The following is a 14,441-nucleotide window of genomic DNA, read 5'->3' as shown; positions in this document are numbered from 1 at the left end:
ATGCAGGCTGCTGAGCTACAGGAGCATGTACTGTCCATGCCCAGTCCAACCACCACCGCCGTGCTCATTTTAAAACCCGAGCAATGCCACAAACCGACGCAGCCTCATTTTCTATCCCTGCAGCTTTGCCCAAGCTTGGAAAAAAGAGAAGAAAAAAAAAAAGGAATTAAAAAAAAAAAAACAGAAAAAACAAACCCCACGTGCGCTAACCCCGTTCCCCGCGCCCAGCCCGGCCCTCGCCAGCCCCTACCCAGGCTCCGCCGCCCCACGGCCTCCGCGCAGCCCGGGCCGAGCCCGCCGGGCCGAGCCCGATCCCGGTCTTGATCCCGATCGTGATCCCGATCCCGATCCCGATCCCGCTCCGGATCCCGCTCCGGATCCCGGCCGTCTCCCGTGCGGCGCCGCCGGAGCAGGCCGAGGCCGAGGCCCAGCCCCAGCCCCAGCCCCGCGGCGCCCAGCGCCAGCCCCAGCCCCAGCGACGGGCGGCCGGGCCCGGGCCGCGCCATGGCTGCGGGGGGACGGGACGGGACGGGACGGGACGGGACGGGACGGGAGGAACCGGGGGGACCGGGGCCGGGCCGCGCTGTGGCGTCAGGAGACGTCAGAGCCCCGCGCCTCGGCCGGAGGGAGGGGCCCGGCTGGGGCTGGGCCTGTGCGAGGGTGGGTGTGTGTGTGAGTGTGAGGGGGTGTGTGTGTACATGTACGTGTGTGTGTGTGTACATGCATGTGTCTGTGTGTGTGTACATGCATGTGTCTGTGTGTGTGTACATGCATGTGTCTGTGTATGTGCACATGTACCTGTACCAATACCTGTACCTAAACTTGTACCCGTAGGGGTGTGTGTGCGTGTACCTACACCTGTAGCTGTACCTACACCTATACCTGTACATGTACGTGTACATGAACATGGACCTACACATGTGCGTGTGCATGTCCATGTGCATGTACCTACACCTGTAGCTGTGCATGGACGTGTACCTACACCTGTATGTGTACCTGTACCTGTAGGGGTGTGTGTACATGTACCTGTGTGTGTACATGTACCTACACTTGTACCTGTAAGTGTGTGTGTGCGTGCCCCAGTACCTGTACGTGTACCTACACTTGTACATGTGTGTTACAGTACCTGTATGGGTACCTACACTTGTACTTATACCTGCACCTGTACAAGTGCATGTGATTGTACCAGTAACTGTACACATACCTACACTTGTATTTGTACCTGCACCTGTACGTGTGTGTATGTATACATGTACCAGTACATGTACATACACTTGTACCTACACCCACACTTGTACCTGCACCTGTACTTGCACCTACAGAGACACCTGTACTTGTACCTACACCAACACTCGTATCTGTGCCTGTGCTGATACCTACACCTACCCCATACACCTGTATGTACACTTGTACCTATACCTAAACCTGCACGTGTATCTGCACCTTCACCTACACCTAAACCTACAGCTACACCTGCACCTACACCTGCACCACACTGCCCCGGTTCCTACAACTACAACACCACAACCCCTACAACACCACAATCACAGCAACACCACCACAATCCCTACAGCCACAGCACAGCCTCGGCAATGACCGCAGTGTCACCCGCACCCAACAAAACCCTTGTGCCGAGGACCTGCCCCATCCCTTTCTTACTGATGCAGATATTTCAGGTGACAACTACAGGAGCACCTTCCAGCAGGCACGGAGATGGAAGGCTGAATTTCTTCGTGTGGTTTTTATGTATAACCCAGGGCAGCACAAATTCATGGTCCCGCGGATATTAAAGATGTTATCAGAGTAACACCATGCTGCAGCCTGCTGTTCCTGTTCATCTCACGTCGCACTTTAATGAAAGTAATAAAAACAAGTTTTTTTTGAAAGAAATAATTTCCGGAAATAACAGCTCCTGCTTGAGCCCCGTTACTCTTTCCCTTTAACCCTTCATGATTCAGCGGAAAAAAACTGGGATGGTCAGGTGGAATGTTGTAAAGACCTGAAATTCCCACTGGATTTCATTTTCTTTCTTTTTCTTTTGGTTTTCATAAGCTCCTTTGGGTTTATCACCATAACAGCGTCAGCTGCTCACATAATATCCTAGAGTCTGCCTTCCCAGTTATTACCTTTTTGCCCTGAAACGTGCCAGCCCTGCAAACAACCCCCCAGATTGCACAGGTGTTTTTGTTATTGTCATGAAAACCTTCTGAAACGAAGAGATTGCTGCTGAAGGTAAAGCGGTAATAATGTCCTTTCCCATTTCCCCATGAATCCCTTTGCTGGGGCCAGAGGAAGGTTACTGGAACACAGTGGGGCCCTGGGTAAAATGAACGTGCATGGAGACTGATTTAAGATCTTTTTCTTTTCTAAATGCTTTAATTTTCCTAAAATAACCTTGCAATTTGGTTTTGCAGAGACACTTTGGGTCTGTTTGCTAACAGATTTCCAGCAGACGTGCCAGACAGGATGCTGACGCTGTGACCAGTGACAAATGGCCTCACATCTGACACACAAACCAGAGCTTAACAAGAAGCACAGGTAACTTTCAGAGGCATTTTATCCTTAGCTCTGTGGGGGGGAAGTCTATTTCTCCCACGTGACATCAAAATGTGGAGTGAAAATCACTACCTCCTCATAAAAACACACTCACACCTTCATCACTTGGAGCAGGATCAAAGCCAACAGGTTGCAAGGACCCAATGCTGTGGATGAACAGCTTGTTTGGTAATTAGGAAGCAATTCTTCATTATTAAAAGGCAATGCAATTTCTTTCATACGCCTCAAGTTTTCATTAAGCACAATGTTCCTGGAATGTCAAATCTTTTGATGCAACGAGTTCTCCCCATCCCCTGAGCAGAGGGGCTTGCAGATGACTGGGCCATCAGCTCTGGGTCTGGAATTGTGCCCTGAAGGGTGGTGCAGGGCTCTGGGAGCACTCCGTAGTGTGAAATCTCTTAAAACCTCACTCTTCGCCGGCTGAAGGCTGGGCAGCTTCCAGGAGTAAGGGACAAGTGTAGAAATGAAAAAAAAAAAAAAAAAAGTCATTGAGGAAAGCCACCAAGTAGCACAGTCTGAAATGGTTATTTTAGAGAGCAAACCATTCATAGGACTTGCCGTGATACAGGGGGTGTAAAGAACCACTGGCTTTTGGTCGAGATCGCAGTATTATAGTTGAAGATGGACTCTGTCTAAGGCAAGGAAGATATTAATGATAAAATTAATGGCAAAATCATGAGCTCCAGGCTTTTGCGTTTTAATTTCTCCATCCCACAGTAAATGCAGTGAACCTGTGGGCTGGTTACGTTTCATAGAACTATAGAGTAGTTTGGGCTGGAAAGTACCTTCAAGACCAGCTGGTTCTAACCCCCTGCCACGGGCAGGGACACCTCCACCAAACCAGGTTGCCCAAAGCCCCATCCGACCTGGCCTTGAACACCTCCAGGGATGGGGCAGCCACAGCTCCTCTGGGCAGCCTGTGCCAGTGCCTCACCACCCTCTGAGTGAAGAATTTCTTCCTAATGTCTTAGCTAAAGCTCCCCTCTTTTAGTCTTGGGAGCTGCAGAAAGAAGGGAGTGTTATGAGAAAAAGCCACTGATGTCAGATGGGGAAAAACAGAGCTCTTCGTGTGCCACTCTTGTAACGGTGCGATGATCTATGGCAGAGCCACGTGACCTTTTGCTTTCTTTTCCACAAATTATTGCTGCCCATGTCCGACCACGACTTTAAGTAGACAGGTCGGAGCCAGCACCAAGGGGCGATAATTGCTTTCCGATGATGAATGGTACCGCTGGGATGTACTGCATCACATTTTATGGCTTGCTCTCACGCCACCACCACGCAGAGCGCTTGGGCTGCCTCCCAGATTTCAGTATCTTAACAGGAAATTCAATACCAAAATATTGTGTGCAGGCTCTGTTTTTCTTTTTCCTCTCTTTTATTCCCTGCCCCCCCAAGAAAGAGCCTTGTGAGAGCCAAAGCAGGCAGCGAGAGCAAGCGCCTGGCAGCCCGCCACGCTGCAAGAGCCCTGGATGTTTTTTTTTTTTTTCTTTTTTTTTCTCTTTAATTTGCAGAGAGATCCAAGGGTCTGGATTTCATCTCTGGGCTCCTTCCCATGGCTGGTGGGATGGGAATGCGCTCACAGCAGAGTCCGCCTGGTCCGGGTCACCGGGGTGGTGGATTTGGGTGCTTCTGTAGGAAGCAATCACAACCGAGGTGAATTTAGCAGCAGAAAGCACTTCCTTTTCATTCACTGGGTAATGGAGGCAAAATTATGCCTCGGTTTCTCATGTTAGAAGCCAAGCGCATGTTTATACCAGAAAATAAGTGTTAGGAATAAACATTTGGCCTGTTCTGACACCAGGGAATTTGGGAAGACCGTCCTGGGCATGCAGGTGATCTGAAGGAGCAGGGGTTTAACCCATGGGGTGAGGTATCCACATACAGCTCAAAATGCATACATCAGGATATTTGGGGCACACTTTAGGAATATGACAACATCAGCGTCTGATAGTTTGTTTGTTTGTTTGTTTGTTTTTTGTGAGGCCCAAAACAACAGATATGATAGGAACAGCAAAAATTGGCTCTGTCAGAGTATTCCCTTTAGACTAGTGAGCAGAAATGTGTATTTTTCTCTCTCGATCCCTGCTGGAGTTAATCGGTAACCCGTGGCAGTGCAGATAAACTGGCCGCAGGTCAGGCAGGAAGGACACGACGTGCCACAGCCCGGGCTCGGCCACATGGGAACATCCTTCTGCTTTCTCCTGAAGCCTTATTTCTGAAGATCTGTAAGAAAAGTAGGAATTGATTATAGCTGGTGACGAGCTGCATGGAAAGATTTCTGTGCAAGTTTTGAGGTTATAGAAATATTATTTGTTATTTGCGGAAATGTTGTTTTATTTATACCTAGAGCAGGTGTTGAGGAAGGAATCACTCCATCAGCTCCCACATCGGAAGCACCGATGCTCTGGACTTGAGATATGAGCTGCCCCTCAAATTTTGAAGGGATTTAAACCACATTTCCAGATAAAAGCTGCAGGGTCCCAGGCTCACCCCTGCCTGGTTCCTGGTCCATTGTCTCCCAGTCCTTCATCTCCCTGTCCACCATATCCCCATCCTTTGTCTCCCTGTCCATTGTCTCCTGGTCCACTGCCTCCAGGGCTATCATCTCCCATCCTGCATCTCCCTGTCCTTTGTCTCCCTGTCCATTGTCTCCTGCTCCATCACCTCCTGTCCTTCATCTCCTGTCCTTCAACTCCCTGTCCATCACCTTCTTATCCACCATCTCCCTGTCCATCATCTCCCAGTTCATTCTCTCAGTGTCCCATGTCTCCTGGTCCTCTGCCTCCTGGGCTATCATCTCTCATCATTCATCTCCCTGTCCTTCATCTCCCCGTCCATCGTCTCCTGCTCCATCACCCCCAGAGCCATCACCTCCTCTCCTTCATCTCCCCATCCACCACCTCCCCATCCGCCACCTCCCTGTCCTTTTTCTCCCTGCCCATCACCTTCCTCTCCACCACCCATCTCCTTCTATCTCCTCGTCCTTTTTTGGGGGGACGGAGAGCAGACCCAGGACCCTTGCGGAGCCCCCGAGCCGTCGGCGGTTTCTTGAACCACCCGGGCCACCTCGGGAGCCCCCCCGGGGGCTCCTCTTCGGGGAGGGATCAGCGCGGCGGCCGCATCCTTCCCCGCGGGCGGAGCGGGGGCGGCGGCGGGGCGGGCCGGGAGGGGCCGCCCCCGGCCACAGCCCCGGGGGTGGCGGCGGCGGGGTCGGGAGCATGCCGTACCTGCTGGTCAGCACGCAGATCCGCATGGTGAGTCCGCCCCGCCGCCGCCCAGCTCCCCCGGGGGCTGCGGGGCTCGGGGGGAGCGCGTGGGGAGAGGGGAGACGGGGAGGGGGGAGACGGAGATGGGGGGGTGATGGAGATGGGGGTGTTGGAAATGGGGGAGATGGGGGAGATGGAGATGGGGGAGATGGGGGCGATGGAAATGGGGGTGATAGAAATGGGGGTGATGGAGATGGGGGGCAGATGGAGATGGGGGGCTCCTCCTGGGCACCGCGCTGCTGCCCGCAGCATGGCCCTGCACCTGCTGCTGAGGGGCTTGGGGGGGGGCTGCCCCAAGGGGCTGGGGGAGCCGCTGGGTGAGCAGGGATGTGGGCAGCCACCCTCGCTCTCTTCCCTTCGTCCCGACCCTTCGCCTGGGTGAGGTGGGGAGCAGGAGAGCACCCAGGCGCCCCTAGTGCTGCTCCGCTCCCCTCAAACAGCGAGCAAGTTTGCTTGGGAAACTTGTTGCAGGAGCCCATGAAAGTCAAAGAAAGTAATCCATGTGTGCTCACCGTAGGTTTTTTCTCTTTCCCGAAAAGCCCTGCTGGCTGTGTCACAGTGGAAAACACGGCCACAGCCAAAGGGCAGGGCGTTACTGGCACCAGGGTGGCTGTGCAGCACCCAAAGCCGTGGCAGGGACTGAGGCTGAGACCCATTGTTCCCCTAAAAAGGCGCAGAGGAAACCTTGCTTCCTAGCGATTGCTGTCCCACTGGCAGCCAGCACGTCCTGCCGGGCCCGCAGGAGCAGGCAGACGTCTAGAGGGCTTGGTTTTTGTTTTCCCAAGGGGAACTATATCAAATACTGTCTGAAGGCCAAAGTGCGATGTCGTGGTTTTGCAACGGGAAGGGTGCGATGGGGAAAAGAGCAAACCAATGAGCTGGCAGGAGTCTGGTGAGAGATGCGGTCTGTCCGAGGAGGATGCCGTTGCACCAAAACATCTCTGTTTGCAGCGATATTTGGTGTCACACCAGTTGATTGAATGATTATGGACTGATGGGCACAAAGCATGGCACGGACGCGTATTGTAGCACTTCGGGGAAACGCACGCAGCAGGGTGGACTGAAATACCTACAGGTTAACGCACTTTGCCCTGCAGACTTTGGAAACTCTGCTCTTTAGCAGCGCAAAGCAAACATTCACAGCCTGAAACCTGGCATCCAGCCACGGCTGGAAAGGGTCTGTGCTGGCAGAGCAGGGGGGGACACAGACATTGCTGCCTTTTGCTGGCAGCAGCTGGGGTGGGGACGGGGACAGGTCGCTCGCTCCCCCATGGCACATCTCCCATAGGATGCAGGCAGCCAGGATCGGATGCACAGGGACCAGCGGCTCTTCCTCCTCCTTGGTTTGTGTCTCCTCCATCTCTGTGCAGCCGAGCGTGCCTGCGTGTTTGCACAGCACACGGGGATGTTTGGTTAGCAGCGCTGTGCGAGCGCTTTCTAATTGGGGTCTGACAGAGGCTCGCGGTTAACGCGCAGTTTGCTGGTTTGTAGACGGGTGCTGTCAGGGTTTCACCCTCTCCGCTCTTCAGCCTTCCCAGACCACATCCACCTGAGCTTTCCACACCAAATACCAATTCCCTGCTGCCTTTGCTGTCCGAGTGCCTGGCTGTTTCATTGCCAAACTCGGGGCCAAGGTGCATGGCTTCCCATTTACACCATGGTGTAACAGCGGAGCATGTGGCCCAGGAGCCCCTGCAGGCACCATCTATTGGGGTCTCACAGACCCTGTCCTGTGCCAGGGCTGAGCTTCCTGCAAGGGGTGATGGAGAGGGGTCAGAAAGGATCTGGGTGACGCTTAACTTATTTTGGGTGCTACTCAGGGTTGAGCAGCCCTCTACACGTTATAAATTATCGATAATTAATGTAGGTTGATGATGGCAGTGCCAGCAGGTGGGGACATTCTTCAGAAAGTTTTCGCTTGCAAACTTATGCGTGTAGTGTTAAAAGAGAGAGTTAAAAGGGAGTAATAGCTCCTCCTATTAGAATTAATTAAAAACCCTAAGGGTTTTTTTTTATTATTTTGTTGTTGTTGTTGTTTAAGGCCCTGGTCTTTGTTTTTTCTGGCTTTGGTGTTTTGGTGGGGCTGGGTGCTCCCCATCGGTGCAGGGACAGTCCGGAGGCAGGCAGTTATTACGGAGGTCACTCTGGAGCTATACTTCTCCGCTACGGCCTGTTACTTGGTTCTGGAAATTGTCCAGACCAGGAATATCTCATAAAATAACGCTTCTGGAGCGCTGAGTGAAAACGTCCCTGTCCCACCAGGTGGGAAGGCCACCTGGTGGCTTTGGTGGCGCCATGACTCCCGGCTGCAGGCTGCTGCTCCAACAGAGCGTGACTGCTCTTCCTCACCCCATGGGTGCTCCTCTGCCCAAACCACCCCACAGCACCTCCTTGTCCCCGTCTTCTCACCCTTCCTTGCTAGCGGAGCTGTTCCAAAGCCATCCTCTGCCAGGACAGGCAGATTGCCTCTAACTGGCCTGTGGACTCATTTCAAAACAGATTTGCTGGTTTCGTGTGATGAGGCCACGAGTACCACCCTGCTGCTGCCCTACAGACTTCCCAGAGCTGGATCCCAGGGACCAGAGGCACTGTGAGCTCAGCCAGCAGGTGGCTCTCCAGGAGCAAAGCCACCAAGGTCTCCTCCTGGGATGCACGGGTGGCTCTGTCCTGAGCTGGGACACGTCGCCTCTGCTCCTACAGGCAGAGGAACCCACGTCAGTGCTCTTAAGGGTGGCACTGGAAACCTTGTTTTCTCGAAGGCACAATTCCTTTCCTGGTACAACTCACCGTCCCAGGGAGCGGGGAGGGTTGACCACGCGGCTGCACATCGCTCACCTGCTCTGCTGCCTTTCCCTGCAGGAGGTTGGCCCCACCATGGTGGGAGACGAGCATTCGGATCCCAGCCTGATGCGCTACCTGGGGGCCACCAAGAGGAACATGCTGGGGAACCACTTGTAAGTACATTTCCGTGATGTTTCAGGCTCTCCCCTCTCCAGATTTACCCAAGAGCATCACTCCTCGTATTCACCGCAGCACCTTCCGGCTGCACACCCACTTTTAATCCCAGCACTAATTCGATGCTGGAGGGGCACACACGTGTCCATGTCCCTGCCTGTTAGTGCTCACCCAAGGAAACGCTTCCTGATACATCAGGAGGTGATGCCTTTTTTTTTTTTTCCTCACTGTGACCCCATTTTAGCTCCTGACCAACCTTCTCCACATCCTTAATTGCTTGGGATGCTTCTGGTTGCTACCTGACGCATGCCCTGGCTGAAATAAAACAGGCACAGTGAGCGCTTTAATCTTTCTGCATAACTATCTGCCTTTATCCCATCCCTAGCTCTCAAAGACAAACCTCCTCTGTCTTGTTACCATTTCCAGCCCCGAGATGCTCAAAAGCAAATTGAGTCCATCCCTCCCCCTGTACAGCCTTGTTCTGGCCTGTTTTGGTGCCAAATGACCCCAGATGCTCATCCACAGCCTGTCCTGCCCACTCCCCGTCCTAGCTTGAGTTTTCTCCCCGGTAACGCACACCTGAGCCAGCCCCTCTTGACAGCTCCTGAAGCCTTTCCTTGGGCAGCTGAGCCCCAGGGTTAGAGCTGCTCCATGTCCCCAGCCTGCGCGTTCCTAAGCCATACATATCTGACACTTCCCTGCATCCCTGTGTCTCTCTCTGCCCACACCAAGTTTGACAACAGCTTTCAGCAGGGTGCAACTTGGAAATGCTGCCATCCTGTTCGTTACATCTTGGCCCACTTTTTTTTCTCCCCCCCATTCGGTATCTCAACGTCTTGTTTTTCTCCAAGACAAAGCAAAACAACCCCCCGCCCCAAATGCAAATTAAAACAGAGGGGAACAGTCAGATTTCTGCTCAAGCTTGCCCACTCGCGCCGCAGCACAGAGGAGGAGTAGGAGGAAAACCAGGCGTGAAGCAGAAGGGGCTTCTTGGTCCCAGAATGTTCTCAGACTGCCGCCGGCGGGGCTGGGAAGACCCACCTCCTCAGCACCAGGCTGGCAAGCATCGAGGTCCAGCTCCTCCACTGTCGCAGCACCAAAAACCTAAAAAATTAACGAAAGAGAAGGAAAAAAAAATTAAAATCAAAAGTTTGTCTGGTGAAGAAAAACCCTCCCAAATACAAGCTCGGGCCACCTGCCTCTGCAGGAGAGCTCATCCTGACCTCTTCAATCTCTCCTTTCCATTGCTTGCAGCTCTGGGGTGGGTTTGCAGGGCTGAGCCGTCTCCGTGCTGCTATTCCCAACCCCGTGGGTGGCGAGGAGATTGGCAGCAGTGTCAGCTTCATGCTGTTGCCTGTGAAGCCGAGCCCAGAAGCAGGCAGGGAGTTATGCAATAGGAGAAAGGAGACCCGAGGGGAAAAACAGTAGAGGCTTCAAGGAGGACAAAGCGCTCCTGGCTCCTGAGATGGAGGCGACTCTAAGATTTGAGTAAAGGAACAGCAGAGAAAGGCAAAATGCCCCCGCGCTGCCTGCCCCAGCAGCCAGGGAGGAGATGCAGAGTTGGAAGGAACAGGAGTGCCAGACTTTGTTTCTTTTGGGGAATTTTTTATTGCATCTCCTGCTGCAGCCTGTGTCCGTGGCCTGGTAGGCACTTTGGGCTCTGTCTTGCCCCACCTGCTTCTTGTCACAGCTTGTGTCATACCCAGGGTCACCCCACTGCTTCCCTGCAGCACATCTTCCCCGGGTGCGCTTGAGCAACAGGGGGTGGAGAAAACAACCCTGCAGGAATGTGGCTGCTGACACCCCGAGAGGTGCAGCGACATGCCAGCAGGGTGAGCCCCATCCGCCCTTCTGCCAAAAAAAAAAAAAAAAACATCCAGGAAGGAAGGAAAGCACTGCAGCCAAGCAGGATTCTCCCTCTGCCTGGCTGCAGGGCTGCACTAGCAGTAAGCTTGGCAGTAGGATGCCACAAATTCTGCCCTTTCCGCAGCACTGTGAGCCCCAAAACCTTAAACATGACCTAAGGAGCTCAGAGGGAGCCTGAAAGAAAAGGTCTAAGCAGCACGGACCAGCTGGAGCACTATAATACACAGAGGTAGTGCTTAATTGCCTCTAATAAAGGGGAGCACAGATCCTGTTATGCAGTTCTGCACTAGCTCCTGCAAATGGCACATCGTTAAGCTGCATCAGCTGCCAGCATGCATTGTCGGTCCCTTATCTGACGTGCAGGGGCAAAACCCCACAGGAATCTGGGTCAGGGAAGAGCCAGGCTCTGCCCCAGCCCGCGTGGGGTCAAGAATCCAAAAGCTGACCTTTGGCTGCTGCAGAACAGGGGCTTCTTGGGCAACCTGCATGCCCAGGTGGACGTGCATGTGTGGATGATCACTCGGCGATGTCCTCCTGTAATTATAAGCGCCTCCTGTAATTATAAGGGTTCTTAATCAGTACTGCTGGCTCTGAAATGAAAGCTGACGCCTGCTTGTCAGATTGTGGGAGCTGAGGTCCAAGGCAGCCACTAGCGCCCTAACGTACCTGTTTCCCAGGGGCACAGTCAAAACCCATCCCCAAGGAAGCTAAAAGGACTGCTGTGCATATCACCAGGAGATTGCTCCATCACTACTTTTAAATAGAAAATCATTCCAAAACAGGCTAGAAATCCCCACGTTTGGAGGATACTCCTACTCCAGCTCAATCCCATCCCCACGCACCACTCACTCGTCTAGTTCTGGCACATCTGGGAGGTAAGGCAGCTAGGGTCATGTACTTACAATGTGCATGTGCAGAAGTCCTCTCCCATCTGGGGTGACTTCTCTGTTCCCTGCTGGCTCTTGGCTGGGAGGAAAGGCTTTACAAATGTTCCCAGCCACTCCATCCTGGTTGAGACGGAGAGGGCGGTGTGCTCAATACACGTTGTGTGTGATCTTTTGTTTCATTCAACGCAGAGTTGTGTTTAAGGCCCTAGGCAACTCAGCTTGTCTTCTGCTTTTAGCTCAGCCAGTCAGTTTTTTAGGCTCCTACAAATAGCAAACAATCCCTGCCTCAGCTCCTTCTGCATAATGGCAATAATATTTACCAACTTGAACATGTGAATCCGAAGGGTATGTAGCAAGCCTCTTAGAGAAAGCATCAAGTTCAAAGACACTTATAATAATACATATTATCTTTACACCCCATCTATAATTATAGCAAAGTATAGTCTGCCTTGAGAAACTGAAAAAAAACTTTCACATCTTGGTGTTATTTCAGGCTTTAAAAAGTATTCACCACTATTAATGTTTTGCAACCTTAGAAACTTTGCAAATGCTTTTCGGTCTTTTTTATTGTTACTGGTATGAAAGTCAGGACAGGCTTTGTTAAGATGCCCAAACAAGATCACCGAAGATCTCATAGCCCATCATTATCAGCTTATCTGGCACAGTGAGTCATCTAAGAAATGAACAATTATGAAGCTCATCCCATCTGCTTGAATAAATACTGCAGCCAAAATGGCTGTGTTAGAGGAACGGAAAGGCTGCCAAAGCCAGCACTGAAGGTTACACTTGCCATTTTGGCTCTGCTGCTTCCCAAGCTCATTCAGCACGTTTTGTGTCCTTACTGTGCTGTTCTTCCACTCCACGACCACCACCTATTTCCTTTATGGTGGGAGCATTCTCACAGCCCTCAGGTCTTCTGCTGAGCCTGAAGGACCAGGTGGAGGCAAGGGTAGTTCCTGCTCCAAGCGCACAGAGCTGGCAGAAACTGTAAAGGGGCAAAAGCTAGACAAAGATCCCAAGTATTGGTTCTCAGACATCCACAGGCATACAACCGCTGTGAATTGCCAGGGTAGAGGATCCTGTGCTCCACCTTATTTGGCAGCTGTGTTGAAGACAGAGGATTTCTATTTTTCCAAATGCCTAATGCTTGCTGAAGGCAGCATTTTTGTCTCCCAACCCCCAGATTTCAAGCACAGGCTCACAAAAGCCCCTGACTCACAGACATGCTTTGACATACATAAAATATTGGCTTCCCATTCCTTTGAAACACCTGAATCAGTCTGTAAAAAGCTTCCAGAACAGCCCAGCCACATAAACAGAGGCCTGGGTGCCAGCAACAGCAAACAGGGCCCAGTAACAGGGATGTATTAAGCCCAGCAAGTTGTTAGTTAGGTCTGCTACTTGCAGGAACATGGGAACAGCTATGTTCTCATAGCAAAGAAAAAGCACTAGCTGTTGTGTGCTGTTATGACACTGTTTGAAGCTGCTGTCCTACATTTTTTCCTGCTTTGCAGAGACTACCCTATTTTTCCATGAATTCTGAGCTATGCATACTTGCAAACTCCCGCCGCTGCAGTTTCAGCCCAGTTAACTATGAAACACATGGCTTTGGACAACTGATCCCCAAACCACACTTCAATTTAAAGCTGAATTCCATTCTGGGCATGCTTTTTCTTTGGTTTAGAAGCTGTGGGTTTTGTCCTTCCCCATCTGGTTAACCAAGATGTTGCAACACACAGGCAGTATGCCAGTTGCGGTCACTGCAGTGTTTTATACCAGTTTATTAGCAATGCAGACTCAGTTCCACAAGGAAATTCTTGTCTCTTCCTTCTCCACCTCATCTTTCTTCTTTTTCCTGCTTGCAGCTGGGAGTACTACGTGGACGATGCACCACGGATAGTCCTGAACAAGCTGGAGTGCTGTGGTTACCGCGTGGTCAGCATGACAGGCGTGGGCCAGACATTGGTGTGGTGCCTCCACAAGGAATAGCGAGGAAACTTCTGCACTCCATCTGGGGAAGGACTCTGCTGGCAATCACCTCACACAGGACTTAAAGCAAGCTTTTTTCCTTGAGTAATTTGTTTCTGTTCCAGATTCCAGATGCTCAGGTGTGGGGGGAGGAGTGTTGTGGGGGCAAGACTTCACCTAATGGAAACTCACCATCCCTGCCATTTCATAAGGCCTGGGGGGAGGAAGCTATCCCAGCCCAGACTATATCAGGCACACACAACAGATGGCTTTAACTCCACATTCATCCAAATGGCAGTCTGGCAAATACCATCTTTTTACATTTTAATAATCTATTTAGCATGCATTGGAAGGAGCTCAAATAACAGACTTGCCTGTCTGTTCCTCAGGGCTGTCCTGGGGGTACATGCTATATGGGAGTTCAGAACATGCCTCCTCCCAGACCTAGGGGGGCAGGGATGGGAGGTCAAGCACAGATGGCATACAGTCTCATCCCCAAAATGAAAGCAGGAACTGCTAATCTCACACAGTGCTCTTTGAGAATCCCTCCACTCAGCAGCAAGGCCGATTTCCCTCCTATACTGAATCACGGCTAGCAGCATCAGACTTTCAGTCCCAAGAGTGCCATTCAAGCATAACACGGTGGTTCCTGAAATACCTTAGATCAGTACAGAAAGGTTTTGTGAACATTTCAGGTATCGGCTCTGTAAACATAGCAGCAACAGTTGCAATGCTGGATTGTCTGGGACTGTACATCAATTCTGCTGTAAAGGTAACCCCAATAAAATATTTATCTGAAGAGACCTACGTCTTTGTGTGGGTTGTTCTGAAGTGCCCAAAGCCTGCTGGATTCACAGCTCCCAAGCAAGCTTTCAGGAATTACAGAGCTCCAGGCTTTGAAAGGTTTGGTGTTTGTTCAGATAGCACCTCTCAAAATCCC

General features: G+C 51.8%; 2 protein-coding genes and 1 long non-coding RNA gene across 5 annotated transcripts in view; 1 reads left to right on the top strand and 2 right to left on the bottom strand.

Moving 5' to 3' along the window:
* RMDN3 (regulator of microtubule dynamics 3) overlaps window positions 1–617 on the bottom strand; it is a 44,416-nt gene extending 43,799 nt beyond the window's left edge. The window contains exon 1 of the mRNA XM_083839715.1: window positions 251–617. Coding sequence (XP_083695841.1) covers window positions 251–506 — 256 coding nt within the window. The 5' untranslated portion in view covers window positions 507–617. The remainder of the gene's footprint in view (window positions 1–250) is intronic.
* Window positions 618–4,652: 4,035 nt separating this feature from the next.
* On the bottom strand, window positions 4,653–13,391 carry LOC310900957. Of its 3 annotated transcripts, XR_014585483.1 has the most exons (5): window positions 11,549–13,391; window positions 11,093–11,199; window positions 10,004–10,134; window positions 9,822–9,884; window positions 4,653–4,782 (listed from the first exon to the last, which is right to left on the bottom strand). It is a non-coding gene; the product is annotated as an uncharacterized lncRNA (long non-coding RNA). The 3 variants fall into 3 exon arrangements; XR_014585481.1 differs by having other exon boundaries at window positions 9,980–10,134; window positions 11,093–13,391; XR_014585482.1 differs by having other exon boundaries at window positions 11,093–13,391.
* Window positions 5,678–14,304, top strand: GCHFR (GTP cyclohydrolase I feedback regulator). The gene is made up of 3 exons (XM_083839721.1): window positions 5,678–5,813; window positions 8,685–8,779; window positions 13,399–14,304. Exons 1-3 carry the CDS (start codon window positions 5,778–5,780, stop codon window positions 13,520–13,522), a joined length of 255 nt encoding a protein of 84 aa, XP_083695847.1. The 5' UTR covers window positions 5,678–5,777; the 3' UTR covers window positions 13,523–14,304.
* Window positions 14,305–14,441: the final 137 nt, after the last annotated feature.

Source organism: Anser anser (genome assembly GCF_964211835.1).
Source record: "Anser anser genome assembly, chromosome: 5".
NCBI lineage: Eukaryota > Metazoa > Chordata > Aves > Anseriformes > Anatidae > Anser > Anser anser.
This window is presented reverse-complemented; position numbering and strand designations above follow the sequence as displayed.

What these genes read in the sequence shown, in the direction of transcription:
- GCHFR (XM_083839721.1), top strand. Translation starts at nt 5,778, where the DNA reads ATGCCGTACCTGCTGGTCAGCACGCAGATCCGCATG. An exon ending in TCAGCACGCAGATCCGCATG is followed by an intron (nt 5,814 to 8,684) that starts GTGAGTCCGCCC and finishes CTTTCCCTGCAG; the next exon opens with GAGGTTGGCCCCACCATGGT. An exon ending in AACATGCTGGGGAACCACTT is followed by an intron (nt 8,780 to 13,398) that starts GTAAGTACATTT and finishes TCCTGCTTGCAG; the next exon opens with CTGGGAGTACTACGTGGACG.